The sequence below is a fragment of the Corythoichthys intestinalis genome, chromosome 5 (assembly GCF_030265065.1).
Source record: "Corythoichthys intestinalis isolate RoL2023-P3 chromosome 5, ASM3026506v1, whole genome shotgun sequence".
Classification (NCBI taxonomy): domain Eukaryota; kingdom Metazoa; phylum Chordata; class Actinopteri; order Syngnathiformes; family Syngnathidae; genus Corythoichthys; species Corythoichthys intestinalis.
Genome location: NC_080399.1, coordinates 53,739,837 through 53,756,644, shown reverse-complemented (window position 1 = coordinate 53,756,644; position 16,808 = coordinate 53,739,837). Strand labels below are relative to the sequence as shown.

Here is a 16,808-nt window from a genome sequence, read left to right as displayed (position 1 = left end):
TTGCGAAGCAGTCTGACTCTACCATCACAAACACAAGATCTTGGTGAAAAAAATATTGTAACACGGATGGAAATAAATCTTGTGATATTGCAGAAGCTTATCAAAACAATGCCAAGGCGAATGTGTGCCATAATCAAAGCTAAAGGCAGTTAGGGCTGCAGCTATCAATTGTTTAGGAAATTGCTTAATCTATCAATTAGTTAGTTCGAAAAATCGAGTAATTGGATTAGAACACTGAATTTGATGCAGAATAAATTTTAGGATATGACGATAAAACAAATAAACAAGTATTTATGCTTGCAGCAATCGTTATTTTGGCTTGCTAAGATTATACTTTCAAAAGATCATTAAATACAAAATAAAAATACTGAATGTTTCTTCAAACTATGCAGAATTGCGTTTTCATTTCACAAGAGCAATAAATGCATTTGAAAATAAATTCAAATACCTGATCTTAGCCTCAAACGATATAAAAAATAAATAAAAATAAATAAATAAATAAATAAATAAATATATAAATAAATAAATAAGGATAAGGTACAACATAAGAACAATTGGCTAATTTTCAAAACGAAAGCCCACTAGCTTAAATACTATAAAATGCTAACGTTTTCTAAAAATGCTCTTAACAAATTGTTCAAACACATATTCCTACAAAAAAAAATTTGCTAAATAAACTTCCAACTAAATGGTGAATTCATAAACAAACATATTTGCTCTAACAAAAACATACCTTATGTCTGTCTTAACAGAGAGCAGCTGGATTCAGCCATCTTAGATTAGTTATGGCATATTCTCTGTTGCAACTAGAGGGCACTGTATCCACCCAAATCAATCAAACTAAATGCAACACTTTCAAAACAAACCATTACAACGTCAATCTGATTAAACGGATCCTCGTAGCAGGAAAATTTGATTCAAAGTTTTTTCTGATCGAATTACTGGAGTTAATCGATGAATCATTGCAGCTCTAAAGACAGTCTAATAAAGTATTCAATGCCTTACTGTCAACTTCTGCTACTTCTATTCACACATATTCTATGTGCAATACTTATTTACGTGCAATATTAATGTGCAATATTCACTGCTTTCGCTGTCAACTGCTTCTACTTCACTTCAATTACTTGCACTGCCTGAACATAGGACTACCTCATACATATTTTATATTTATTCAGATTTTATCCTTTTATTTTTGCAAGCCACTTTCGAGATTTTTACTTGTGCAATATTCAATGCCTTCACTGTCAACTGCTGCTACCTCACTTCAATTATTTGCACTGCCTGAACATAGGACAAGTTCGTACATATTTTATATTTATTTAGATTTTATACTTTTATTCTTGCAAGCCACTTTCGAGATTTTTACTTGTTGCACTGTAAAGGGAGATGCTCCACAATTTCATTGTACAACTGTATAATGACAATAAAGGGATATTCTATTCTATTCTATTCTATTCTATTCTATTCTATTCTATTCTATTCTATTCTATTCTATTCTATTCTATTCTATTCTGACCATTTTCTTGGTAGAGACTTTTTTAGGGCTGGGCAGTCTTTATACTGTGTAAAACAAATGCATTTAAAACGTATTTATTTGAATTTGTTTCTGCCCAGCTGCTGAAAAAATCCTAGAGGAAACACCGGACATGCTCACATGCACACACACACAGTCTCACACTAAATAAGTTTCATAAGTTGAAAACCCTTTTTATCAAAACTTCAAATATTACATGTCTTTAGAATTGGGCAGTGTTATAGGGAAATGATTTCTTGTCCAGTACTTTCACAGCTTTTTTGAGGAGACTATCGGTTTAGTGTACTTATGCTAGCCAATGACCAGTTGGTATACATATTAGATGGACATGAAATGTCCCTGCAACAGTTCAAAAGTACAATACATTAGAGTGCAACAAAGAACCTGATGTGGGTGAGACCATTCCAGTTGTGCATTCAATAACAGCACCGTTAAATTACAATTAATGGGATGGTAGCACAAGTGACTAATGAAAGTTTCCCTTATTCATTAATTTAAAATTCAATTCCACCTTTATATTAATGGGCAAATGCCAGATGCTAAAGCATGATGGACTACATGTCAGCTTAGTACACCTTTAGAAACAACTTTCCTTCGAAGCCATTAATTGATACACATTCTTCTTTTGACAGTATGCTCATTATTAGGGATGGCGATAATATACAAACGAGCTGGTTTGCCAATGTTAAGTCTGAAGACTTTACATTACAGGGCAACGTGACCTGGAATCTACCTGGCTCGTAGCTTTCAGCCACAAGGTAATGCAGCGATACTTTACCGGTTCGGCGGCCTTTATACTAGTAGGAAATGTAGCTGTATTTACTCAGCTCGGCAGCTTTCACGCTCAGTGTTAACTTACTGTACCAATCATACCTAATCATTTGTAAGAGACCAGACTCAACAAAGATACATCCTCAGCTATGTTTGTAATAATATAATATGAACATTTATACGAACACTTGTACAGCCTTCACTCAGCAACAAAGTGCCACGCAGTCCCATTCAAAAGTTAACAGTGTCTTACCAAGCCTGGCGAATAGTTGCCGCATCTACTTTGTTAATAATGTAGTAAATAGGTTCTTTGTTTGCTACTGTATTTGTCAAATGATGTTGAAGAGGGAAGAAAATAAGGCATAGACTTCATAACTTCATAATCGTAATAAAGTCTATGAATAAGAGAGCTATGTCATTAACCTACAGTATGTGTTCTGAGCAGAGCATTATCCGCTGTATTCCAGTGTTGTCACAGATTACTTGAAAAACCAGTTTCATTACTGATTACTGATTACGCCTCCAAAAATTAATCTAGTTACTTTAGTGAATACTTTATTTATTAACTAAGTTACTTTGAAAGTAATTTATCGGTTACTTTTTACCAATTTTTCTCCCTTTGCTGCCTCAACATAAGAATGACAACAGATAAATGTCACTGCATGTAATTGACGTTCTGATAAATGACTTTAAAGGGGAAGATCAGAATTTTTTACATAACCCTATCGGCAAGGGGTGGTGGGACGGGAAGCTAGGTCGAACCTCCATGCGGCGGTCCCACTGCCCTAAGAGCCGTGGCCCTGGTGCAGCTTGCGCCGGCATTTCCACTCGTCTGCAGGACTATCATATCTCTGATGGGATTCACGCATGACTAGGTGCAATTCGACACACTCAAATAGTAAAACCCGGTGTCAGGATTAGCTATCAGATAGCATAGAATAGGATGGCAGCATACTCACACTCACAAGAGATTCACACAAATACTGGGTTCTACCTCTCACGTGGCTGATTTGTGTACACTCCACCCATTTCCAATCACTCATCTTTCCTACTCTCCCCACCTCTTCTTTTTTCCCTGGTCATCAGGCCTCCCACATGGTGTCAACTGGAAATACAACTGGCTAACGAAAGCACCAACATATTCATAGTTAGTGTAGGTGTTCAATGTATTTCTTGTTCTTTCTACTTCTTCTGTGTCTCTCTCCTGCTTTATGTCCTCCTTCCTCCTTCCTTCCTGTTCGCGGCTTTCTACTAATAAATGAGGCATGTTGAATGATCACAATGGTAGTATGTTATACTCCAATGTGATACATTAAAACTGTTCAGACCAATCGGACACTCAGATTTCCATTCTCCGTGTCAAGCAGCTGAACAGGACTGGTTTGGAAAAAAAAAAAAAAAAAAAAATTCACATAAGGCTTAATCTTCCAGTTCGCGGGGGGTTTAATTAGTCGATTGATTTCAACCACCATTGACTCGCGCTAGCTTAGCCACTCCGGAGCCTCTGAAACTAACAAATTACTGACAAACTGCATGGAATTTGTTGAAACATAATTAAACAAGTACTTAGATACGTGATTTTATCCAATTTCCCATAAATATCGCAATCACCGCTGTAAGTTCCATACAAAACCATTACTGAGCTGCTTGTGCTTAGAACTACACACGAACCACGTGACCATCCGCGGCGAGATCAGAGACTCTCTTTCTACATGATTCTGGTGGAGGTGGGCGCAAATGCGCGCCAACAACTCGGAAGCACGCCGTACACACTCGTGGTCAATTTGGCCACAAAACGTGACGGCAACTAAGCCCTTTACACTTAATCAAACATACAACACATGTTAAACGAACACATTACCTCACGGCATAAATGTGCAACACGAATGTTGATGTTGATGTTAACAATGCTCGCCGACTTGGCAAGGACGAGCGGTAGTGATGAATAGAATAGAATAGAATAGAATAGAATAGAATAGAATAGAATAGAATAGAATAGAATAGAATAGAATAGAATAGAATAGAATAGAATACGTTCATTCATGGACACACACAGACCAACATTCCCTAGCACATCTCAATAGGTGACTGCACTCGGCTTGAATATGCACCCACGTTCCTCACGCCTTTCTCAGTCCCAAGACACGTGTGACACGAGACCAAAACAGGAAGTAACTATGAGAGGATACCATGGAAAAGAACGCATAGTGGGAACCTTTCTAAAATTCAAAATTCGAAATGCTCTTCGTACATGACTACAATATTCTTAATTTTGACTATATAATGAGGCAATAACAAAATAGCAAAACACAGACACTAAGGAAACTAACTTTAATCAGATTACTGGTTTGGAAAAATGAGTGCGTTAGATTGCTGGTTACTGAAAGAAAGTAATCAGATTACAATTACAGTGAAAAAGACATAGCTCGAGCTGGTACTGTACCAGGCTTGTGACTAGGTCACCAGTAAAGGTTACTAATGCTCATGTCAGCTGGACTTCTTCGTATGTCTGAAAGGGGCTTTATACAAATTTGGCAAAAGCACATTATTAAGTTTAAAAATTATATGGTAGTCCAATTTATTTGGGTGTTTCTTTGTTTTTTGTTCCGGCATATGAGCCTCACGATTAAGGAGTCAAACACTCTGAACTTGGTCAAAGTCAAGCCGTTTATGCTAAGAATAACACATTTATTTTGCTTTATTAGTAAATTACGTATGTTGTATTCATCAAAACCCCACTGTTTACGTCTTAATTGTTGGTACAGCCACACTTCCAAATTTGGTCATACTGGCAAGCGTACCTTCTTTGTAGCCAGATCCTCTCATGCAAGGCTTTTGCTAGTGTGAAATGGCCTTAAACCCTGATGTAGAAACTTTTTTCACTTTCCCAAAGATCTTATTAAAACCGTACCAATTTTGTACCTGGAAAATTATAAATTCTATAATTAAAAAAAAAATTTTTTTTTACTTTCTGGGACAAAGGTAAACTCTGTTTGGAAGCAGCGACTTTTGTTTATAAAGGTTCAGATTTGTTGTTACATATACATCTAACATCATTTGTTTTATGACAATAAATTAACGGTTGTGATTAAGGAGCCACTTTATGATCTGAAATATTTTCATTTTCATGTAAGTGTTCTTTGTTAAGAATCCATTGGTAAAAATAGATTAAAATCAGAAATTTAATTGTGTAGGGAAAATTTTTAGGCCATATTAGCCAGGCCCATTGTGATTGGATGTATTTTTTTTTTTTTTTTAAGAGCTGTTGTTCTGAATCAAGCCATTTCTTTCACGGAAGTGTAATATCGACTATGACTACTGTCCATATTAGACCAACGAACTTCATCTTAATGAATCACATGAAGTTTACATTGATCTGTGCATGTCACACTCCTGTTTGACTGCTATTCTTGTACATTATACGCAGATTGGGCTTCGTGATGGAATTGTCCATTTAAACCAAAAATAAATAAATAAATAAATAAATTTAAAGCAAAAGAATACTCAAACAATTGAAGAAAACCTACTTGAGTATGACACAACCACTCCCAGTTGGTGGCGCTGTCCAAAAAACCTGAATCCTTGTGCGTCTGCGAGGGGTGCTCTCGGTCACTGCAGGGGGACAGTTGGTCATGAACTGTGTGTCGTCTTCATCAATGAGCTGATAAGAAATAAGGAAAGCACAAATTAATTTACATGCAGGGTTGCTTTCATCTGTCTGAATTGATATTTATGTGGAGACGAAGCAACGCTCAAGTGTAATCAAGTTTAGAAAAAAAAAAAAAAGTCTTTTTATGAGGTGCAAAGAGGAAGAGTAACTTTGATAATACTGAAAATAATTATAGAATACATCTCGATCCTCTCGACACGGAGGCTCAATGGCTCTACTCCGAGTCCCTTCTAGATGAACGAGCCCCTCACCCTATCTCTAAGACTGAGCCCGGCCACTCTGCGAAGGAAACTCATTTAAGCCGCTCATATCCGCGATCTTGTTCTTTCGTACATTTCTCAAAGTTCATGGTCATATGTGAAGGTAGGAATGTAGATTGACCGTTAAAATCGAGAGCTTTGCTTTCCAGCTCCGCTCTCTCTTCACCACGACAGATCGGTTAAGGGCCCGCAACACTTCGGACGTTGTCTCAATCCACCTGTCGAGCTCACACTCTGACCTAGCCTGACTTGTGAACAAGATCCCGAGATACTTGAACTCCTCCACCTGGGGCAGGCACTCACCCCTGACCTGGAGTGAGATATCCAACCTTTTCCAACTGAGAACCATGGCCTCAGACTTGGAGGTGCTGATCCGAAGCTACGAGAAGCTGGCAGTCAAATATGAACGGTGAAAGGGGACATTTTTAAGTTGCCACTGCATTGTAGTGGCTTCTATCGTAATCCCTACGGTGGGTAGTTGAAGGCGACTTAAGGTTTACAACAGACTCAAACACACATACCCATTCACACATCACCTCTGACCTTATTGCGACATTTTCCAACTGTCGTCCCACCCAAATGCCCCCAAAGGACACGAAGAGTATTCTGTCACTGAAAGCTTTCTCTCCTTTGTCAGCTTCCTTATTTTGCAATTCAAAAACATCCACACACTAACCACCATCATCTGTAACACAAAGACATCCACATGCAAATTCACAAATGCACAATTTGTATACAGCAGAATAGAAACACGTACTCAGGCAAACATATACATGGTGGTCCAGGATTTCAATGTTGACCTCCCCCTGCCTCTCTATTCGAGCCATTGCTTTGGTTTGTGTCACTTAGCCTGAATCTGTGTCAGTCAAAGGTACCCACAAAAAAGGGGCTAAAAGGCATTCGAAAAGAGAAACAAAGGACAAGGAAGAGTTGCAGGCAGCAAAGAAATGCAAGACAAGAACAAAAAAAAAGCAGAAGTTCTGAGAAAACGTGAAATGTGAACCGAATATAATGAATAAATCTAATCTGGATTGCGAATAATTGTGTTGTTCATGAAAAATGTGATTCTCAACAAGGTTATGTTGTTTACATATGCTATTTCTTTCGGCGCAATGTATTTTATTTCTGGGCGAAAATTCACAAATGGATTTACACCTAACAAAAAGCAAGCGCACCATCATTTTGCTCTAAAAAATAATATTAAAATATTTAAAAATGTTCCTAATAGATAAACCTACAACACAGATTGATGGAAAAGTTAATGTGCGAGAATAACACATTAATACATTTGCATTCCAGTTTTGGTATTCATAAAGCTTGTGGCTAATCTGCTGGATTGATTATAACGTGTCTTCAATAAATATTTTCCCAAGCACCTATAAACCATGTAGTTGGGCCACAAAAAAGGAAAATGTTACTTCTTGAAAATTATATTAATTGACGTTAGCACAAATACACTGACATGGTTGAAGAAATTTCTGCAGATATTTAAGTATATCTTTTCATGGGACAGCACTGACAAAATGACACTTTGACACAATGAAAAGTAGTCTGTGTGCAGTTTATATAATAGAGTTAATTTATTTTCCCTCAAAATAACTCAAAATATAGCCATATAGCCTTCCCGTCTCATCAGACCATAGAACATGGTTCCAGTAATCCATGTGCTTTGTTGACATGTCTTCAGCAAACTGTGGACTTTCTTGTGTACCGTCTTCAGAAGAGGCTTCCTCTTGGGGTGGCAGCCATGCACACCGATTTGATGTGGAGTGCGGCGTATGGTCTGAGCACAAATACGCTGACCCCCCACCTCTTCAATCTCTGCAGCAATGCTGACAGCACTCCTGTAACGAGTCACATGACATTTTGGAGGGAAAATGACAAGCAGTACTCAATTTCGACATTTAGGGATGTACTTATTTACTAAGCGGTGTACTTACTTCTGTTGCCAGGGGTTTAGATATTAATGGCTATATTTTAAAGTTATTTTGAGGGGTTAATAAATGAACTCTATTATATAAGCTGCACACAGACTACTTTTCATTGTGTCAAAGTGTCATTTTGTCAGTGTTGTCCCATGAAAAGATATTCTTAAATATCTGCAGAAATGCGAGGGGTGTACTCACTTTTGTGATACACTGTATTTGTGTAATTTATGGATCGATTTTTTTAATGTTGTGAGGGTGTGACATATCTTACACACACACCCCTGCACGTATTACTTCCTGACTTGTTTACCCAAAGAAAGACAAAACTATTAAGTGAAGTAGTAAAGAACACAATAACAATAACGTAATAAAGGAACTGTGCAATTGAAGGCAATGAATAAATTATCTAATTAAGCGTAAGAAAACAGTGTTTTGAGTGATAACACTTCAAAGTGGGGGAAAATGAAGCTGGCCTGTTAAGCCTCAGACACTGTAGTTATGTTTGGTGACTGTGCTTAAGTCATGCCCCGCTTAACCACCAGCTAGGTCTGTCATGTTAACAAATTTTAGTAGGTGATATATTGTCTCAGAACTTATTGTCCATATGCGATATTATTGTATTTTTTTTAACCAATTCAACCAGTACTGTAGTGACAATACATCCTAATAAATCACCCATTCAAATGCAACAAAATTGTTGTTCTTCAAATAAAACACAAACTATATTAAACACACAATGCTTAGCGAGTTATTTGAAAGCTAGCTAAGTGCAGAATAGAAAATAGGGGAGAAACCCAATGCTATTTTTGCTTTCCATCAATTAGAGCCCATCAAACGTGTTATTTGATCCAAAATAAATGTCATCATGTCCTGCAAAGTGCACATGTTAGCATATTTGAAGCCAAATTATTAATTGCCAATCAGATTTTTCATAATGGGTGTCAATTTAAAGCTATTCTTAGTGTAGAATCTGAAGTATGTGAGATTAACTCCAGAAATCGTCATTTATATGTTGAACATGACATGCTTTTATTTTGAAATGTTCAGCAGAAGTACATTCGCTAAGCCGCTAACCATAAGCTTTACACTCTGTAAAAAAAAAAAGTGCTCTTTTCTTTTTTTCATGCATGTGCTATAAGTAGTGCTGCAAAGATTAATCAATTAACTCAAGTATTCGATTACAAAACATTATTGAAATTAAATTTTGCTGCTTCGAGTCTTCGTTTAGTTAAAGTGGCATTGTAATGGTTTGTTTTGAAAGTGTTTGCCTTTAATTTTATTGATTTGGGTGAATACACTGCCCTCTAGTCTGCTTCATTCTCATGGCTGAATCCATCTGCTCCCTGTTAAGACCAACATAAGCTGAGTTTTTGTTTAAGCTAATGTTTTTTATGTTAATGCATTCGTAATTTAGTTTAAAGGTATATTCAGCCAATTTTTGTGGGAACATATGTTTCTGAACCATTTGTTTATAGCATTGCATTAAAACAAAAAACAAAAAAAAGTTAGTATTTTATAGCATTTAAGCTAGTGGACTTTTACTATGTAAGTTAGACAATTGTTCTTTCGTTGTACCTAGATTCTTATTTATTTGTTTTCTATACCGTTTGAGGCTCAGCTAAGGTATTTTAATTTTTTATGTTCCTTATACGATTACTCGATTATTCGAACTAACTAGTTCATCGATTCATCGATAGCTGCAGCCCTAGGTATAAGTAATTTTTTTTTTCTTTTTTTCACATTGTTTGTAAATGCTGTTAACCAGCAAATTTCATGCTTCAAGTTTCACCTCTTAACCACAATTTTGCATTTTAGAGAAGACTGCCAATGTTTTATAGCAGGCTAAAGTGGTTGGACACAAAATTGACACTCCTCCGATATTCATGGATGGATTACAATTAAATTTGGCAGGTATATTCTAGGCATGCATTTGCATCGATCCTCAAAGCTGTATTTTTGTCTCCTGCCTGATAAATTACATTGAATAATTCAAAGGATTAAAACTGTTACCTCTCCGTTATTATTGGACAGAATGACATTTGGAAGAATATTCTACGGATGTACTATGTCAGTCATCGATCCTGAGAACGGTATCTTTTGTTTTGTTGTCGCATGTCTGATTACTTATATCAATTAATTGCGGAATTAAAATTGCTACTCCACTATTATTCATGGGCAGATCAGAATGACATTTGGTAGTTGTATTCTTGGGAAGTATACGGATCGATCATAGGAGCAAGATGTTTTATTTTTTTGGCTTAAGGCTGATTAATTGCATTAACTCAAGCAAGGCCCTTCGCTCCCGGCTGTTTTACTGGATTTTGACTGATTTAGGAAGGCCCAGAGAACATTGTGTTCTATTGCTATATAAACATGGAACCCACCAAAAGAAAGATTAGACTATCTTCTTCCAGCAGAAAAAAAAGTTCATATCTTTTTCCATTCTTTAGAAATCAGCATTAGAAAATAGCTTAGTTTGAGCAATTTTCCAATTTCTGATTAAAAGGGAAAAAAAATTGAGAGAAAATGAGCTTTTTATAAAAGGATACATTTCAAACATAACATTGACTTTAACACAGCTATTTTTTTGCTTTAGTTACATTCCAAACATCTGAATAATGTTTTCCTTTTACAAAATAAGATAAACAACAAGACAAATAGAGCTTTTGATAGCAAAGTAACAATTTAATTACACATAACTCACTGAAAGATGACGATGTTCCGGCTGTGACAGCCGCTTAAACTTTTCCCTCATCGCCGCCTGTCCCATGAAGATGACTTTTTTTGAGTCTCTGCGGGCTCTGCTCGCGAGTGGTCCCAGTCGTTCTCCACGGTCGTCCATTCTGTCCTCTTCCGCCGGCGCCCCAGACGGAAGATGAAGGCTTGGCCGTTCATTGCTGTTGAATCGGGTTGTGGGTCTTAACAAATGCGCTGCTGCCCTCCAGTGGCCAGTTTTGTTGCTTTAAAATGGATTTTCAGCTTTGTGCTTTGGAGCTAAATTGAATCAGAACCCAGAGATGTCTCTTTTGAAAAAAAAAAAAAAAAACGTAAAAGATGTATAAATACGTCTTTGGGACACTGAAACAATTAAAAATAGAACGTATTTATACGTTTTGGGAGCGAATGAGTTAATTAGATGTGGAATTAAAATTGCTACTCCTCCGTTATTCATGGATAGATCCAAATGAACTTTGGCAGGTATTTTCACAGGATGTACGGATTGATCCTCAAGCCAAATTTTGTATTTATTTTTGGCTAAGGGCTGATTAATTACAATCATCAATTATGGACTTATTGTTACCTGTTTGTTCTATGTAAGCCAGTAAAGGGAGTCGACCAGTTGGAGTTCATACTCCAAGTGGATTCGGAGAGATAAATCAATAATAATCATCATAATAATCATAATAATTGGGTGCCATACATCCTTTTCCTTTTGAGTACTTTTCCTTGTATGTGTATTTTATATTCTATCTATAATAAACTTAGTTATTTTGGAATCCACTCCCTGCATTTTTTGCTTTTCCTTTTAAATTATTGAAGACATTCTCCTTTTCAAAACATTTTATTTTTAAGTCTACACAACCCAATTAAGACCACCTGGCATGGTTATGTGATTGTGGTGAAACTATTTTCACTAGCACACGCACTAACAGTTCTGCAGTTAAACAGCATGATACTGACTAAAGCTGTGCAGGCACAGAAGTGGTATTTTCAAATCCGCTCTCACTGTTAGCGGAAATTGTCTTCAACATATAAGTCAAATCGAACAGTGGCAGCGCTCACAAAATAAGGACCACAATAAAGCCAGGGCATGACATGATATGATATTGGTCTCAGTTTGTGTCATTGCTAATTCACTTAAGCCCTGTGGGTACTAGCTTTCTCACTTTTTCTCAATTGAGCACCCATTAAATCACATACGGGGATTTTGAAGATTTGAACTCACAAAATGGGGACGATAGTGTCTTACTTCTACACAGCTAATGTGGATTTGATTTCAATGCACAATTGCCTTGTGATTGACTGCCGTTCAGTCTGCGATGTAGTCCTTTTCTATTATACAGACGGATAGTCTCCAGCCTCCTTCATGACAGTAAGCAAATTTAGCAGTTTGGAAAATGAATGAATAGTAAATATGTATGGAAGTATTGGCTTCTACATGAAGACATTTCCAATGAACAAATGCAAAAGATGACGCTCCAAAATGGTAAGCAGAAAAATATAAATTAGAAGTCAAGCTTGCAGTTGACCCCTAAAAGCTCAGCACATTTCTGTTGTTGCTGTCAGATAACGGTGAGGATTCACTCTAAAAGCAAAAGCAGAATCTGAGGATTTAAATTGAATGATCTCAAAAGGTTTTCACAAACTATTGTTAGAATGGAGTGTGAGCATATGGGAAACTATATTGAGAACACATTAGCTAAAGCTCTACAAGTGAACTCTCACAACTATCTAGGTCTGTCAAATTTAAAGAAATCAGTTGCCAGCATTACTTTGGATAAGCAAACAGATAAAAAAAAAAATTGCTAAAAGAAACAGTAAGTGGTGTTCTACACTAGCGCACCCTAACCATCTGGCCGGGGACCAGCACCGTCAGTGGCGCATTTGCTACTGGGCCACAGAGAAATACAGTAAATAATTTGTTCACAACCACAATCTGGCCTGTGCCTCTTGACATATGACTAATCTGAGTGGAGATTTGTGTATGTCGCTCTGTAGTGGGTGGCCGCCATTACTGGGGTGTTTGCACACCTACAGTATAGCAGATCAGTGTCAGTCAATGTAAACAGTAACGTTAGCTGCTGTTGGATGTGTGCTGCGGGCAGTGTTGTTAACCCTTGACGTGCGCTGAGGACGCGCCGGCGCGTCCTCAGCGCACGTCGTCTTTGAAGCGCCCTCACGTTTTAATTACGTCACCCACATGCCGTTGGTTGGTCTCGTTTTAAAGTGCGGAAGTTGCGGTTTACTCTCGTTATTATTTGAAGTCAATCGACCAACTAAAACGTGAGATATTGTCATTTAAGTTTTATAGTTTTATTGTCCTCTCAAAAAAACATTAAAACGCTGCATGGATCATTTGTTTATGTCTATACTTCCATCATTTCTTGTCCTTTTTCAAAATGGAAGCTCCATGAAAAAAACACAAATCAAACGAACCCTTTCGAAGTCACAGTGGAAGCACAAAATGTGTTTTTTTTTAATAAATATAACTGCCGTGCGAGGTTCCACCGAACGAGAGGGAGGAGTGTTCTGAAGCAGCGAGGTGGCGAGCGACGGCCGTTTGGATCGAGCGAGCGACTTTGTGTGACTTTGAGAATGAACGGAAAACTAAAGCAAGCAATTGTGCTTTTTGATCAACTTGAGGAAGAGGATGGTCCAAATTCGTCATCATCGTCTTCTTCGGAAGAGTCCTCGAGTGAAGATAGTGACGGATTTGAAGTGGGTGACGCCATCGACGAGCAGAGGTAAGCCAACTCACTTTTTTTTTTAATGCTGAAAAAGTTTCTTTTGAAAGTTTCTTTTGATATTGCAAGACAAAGTTAATTTTGATGCAATATAAGTGTGAGTTTGTGTATATAATAATAAAATGTGCATATCAGATCAAAGTCGTACGTGCACTGTGTGTATCCCAGGCAGGAATTTATAATTTGTGGTGTTATTCTTTCTATATGAAGATTAGGGATGTAGCACATATTCAGCTATGGTATTCTTTCTATTGTCATACATATAGATTTCCATTATTATTTATTGCTGTATATATTTTTATTTTATACTTTATTATTTTCATAAATACTGACTTTTTTTTCATGTACATTTATAGTGACAATGAAAGTAAAGTGAAATGAAAATGGAAGGGTGGAAAGAGGACCGACACCCCATGGAAGTGTGGGCTGTGTGATGTAGCCCTGTGTCTAATTCCAGGGCGAAACTCCTTTTCAGAGTGGCATGCCTGAAAAAAATTTAACTTGTTTATTGTAAATATTTTTGAAAATACTTTTTTTTCCCCAATGATATATATATATATTTTTTCCCCACAATCAGTCTTCTCAATTTGTGTATATAAATGTGTGTTCAAGAAGCTTGATTGTGTGTCAGGAATGCGGCCAGGCAGGTGGTGTGTGGACCCAAATGCAGGAAAATTGAAGCGAGGCATAAAAGGTGGTGCAAAAATGTTTTAATCAATGCCAACAAAAAACAAAGTACCAACAAAATGACCAGGGAATCCAAAAAGTCTTAACAAACAAAAGTCAGTCTAACAAATCAACTTACTTCAAAAGCAGGACGAGGAACACGAGGAACTGGGGGGGAAATGCTGACATGAACGTGGACATGCGCGTAGACAGACATTGACATTGACAATGACGCAACAAGGACTGAACAGAAACTGGGAGCTTATATATACACAGAGACGAGGGGTAACGACACAGCGAGGAACAGGTGAGCACAGGAGGATACACTAGGAGGCACAACAGGTGAAATCAATGGGCAATCACAGGGACAAGTCACACTAGGAGAAAACCAACACAAAACCTAACATTGTGTGTACATAGTTTTCATCAAGTGATGGGCCGCAATACCTAAACTCATAAAGAGATGGCCTCTAAACACTTTTTGTGTTAGATGGTATATATTTTTTCACTGTTCTTCACTGTTTGGTCTGCTGTATATAACCTGTTTTGACTAGAGCATGTATAAAGGCAAAAAACGCCTATGGCTATACCTGTTGTTTATGTTGAATTGTCAAATATAAGACAATTTATTCTAAATTTTTTTGGTTGAATGTTCATCCTAACATGTTGAATAAATATTACAAAGTTTCAAAACGGTTCGTTACGCAAGTTTGGTTGTCAATTGGACATCAATATTAAACATTTTGACAAAACGATTTTGGAATTTTTGGTCTTTTTGGGCCCAAAATGATGATTTATAATTGGTCAGTGAAGGAAACATGAAGTTTGGACATGAAGTTCAAGGTGTCACAAAAAAAGGGACCAAACCAGGCCATCGTAAACAATTCTTTCTTTGAAATATAAAGGCAACTTCAAAGGCATGCAAAATCAGACAAAATAGGCCCAAACCTTAAAGGGTTAATAACGGCGTTAGAGTATAATGGCGTTTCTAATGGTGTTATTTTTTTCAGTAGTGAGTGATCTAATTGATTACTTTTCCCATCTTTGCAGCGACGTTATACCGTTACTGAGGATGTGAAGGGGCGTGTTAGTGCATTGCTACTATTTGGTTGAAGGAAGCACAAGTTGTCTGATTTAATCACACATCTACCTGCCTGCCTGCCCTGGAGAGTGCAGAGCAAGAGGGGGGATGAGGGAAGGGGGTGGTGACGCCATTGCAAACGCGATGATGATTGGCTTGGTGGCGAGTGCCATCTTAAAACTCTCGGGCAACTTTTTTTACGTAGAGTTTGTAGCGTCCAGGTGGGGACAATTCATTGAATATCATGTACTGTTTTCCTGCTGAGTGTGCATTATCATCAAGTTGGCGTTGTCCTTATAGACACTACAATATACAGTATATATATTATATGTATATATATATATATATATATTAGGGCTGTCAAACGATTAAAATTTTTAATCGAGTTAATTACAGCTTAAAAATTAATTAATCGTAATTAATCGCAATTAATCGCAATTCTAACCATCTATAAAATATGCCATATTTTTCTGTAAATTATTGTTGGAATGGAAAGACAAGACATGATGGATATATACATTCAACATACGGTACATAAGGACTGTATTTGTTTTTTATAACAATAAATCAACAAGATGGCATTAACATTATTAACATTCTGTTAAAGTGATCCATGGATAGAAAGACTTGTAGTTCTTAAAAGATGAATATTAGTACAAGTTATAGAAATGTTATATTAAAATGCCTCTTAATGTTTTCGTTTTAATAAAATTTGTAAAATTTTCAATCAAAAAATAAACTAGTAGCCCTATTCTGTCCTCAATGTGTGTGAGTACACAAATTGACAGATCGCGAACCTAAGTTCCAAAAAGAAATCAGACGGTGTGGCAAAGTTGCATGGGCTTTACTGAAGTCATCTCTTTTTGACAGGAGCACGTTTCTTGTATTTTTGTAAAACTGAAAATAACAAGGCAATGTGTCAATAACTTGCATAAATCACAAAATAACATAAAATGTACACACACGTGTCCATTTGAGCAGTAGCACTAGCCAATTAGCTCACAAGCATCTAACAATGTAACTGCATTTCACCATATATGTGAACAAATTCAAATACACATCATCAATAACTATCTAATGCTCATGAATATAAACAAAGGAGGAATATAGCTCACAAGCGATGCGTGTATTAGACACAAACAGTGTGATGGGGCTATGAGAACTGCAACTTAATACTGGATGCGGACGTTAGCTGGTCTGGATAGCACTGTCTATTAGTGTGAGTTCGCGTTGACATATAATCACGTCAGAAAAGCGCGCCGAAACCCAAATAATCAGCTGCACTGAATCGCCAGCAGAGGGCGACATTACGCCACATAACATATGCAAGTCACACCCAAGCGCCAGCAGAGGGCGGAAAAACTCCATAAAACACAATTAACAAGTTGGCCTTTCACTGTACTGACATTTAAATCTGTCTGAGCGGGCCTAGT

The 16,808-nt window shown here is 37.1% G+C and overlaps 1 protein-coding gene across 1 annotated transcript in view; it reads right to left on the bottom strand.

Annotated features, from left to right (window-relative positions):
• The window catches only part of LOC130915671 (spondin-1-like), a 175,614-nt gene that overhangs the window by 131,167 nt on the left and 27,639 nt on the right, over positions 1-16,808 (bottom strand). The window contains exon 3 of the mRNA XM_057835646.1: positions 5,833-5,966. Within this exon, the coding sequence (XP_057691629.1) occupies positions 5,833-5,966 (134 nt within the window). The remainder of the gene's footprint in view (positions 1-5,832; positions 5,967-16,808) is intronic.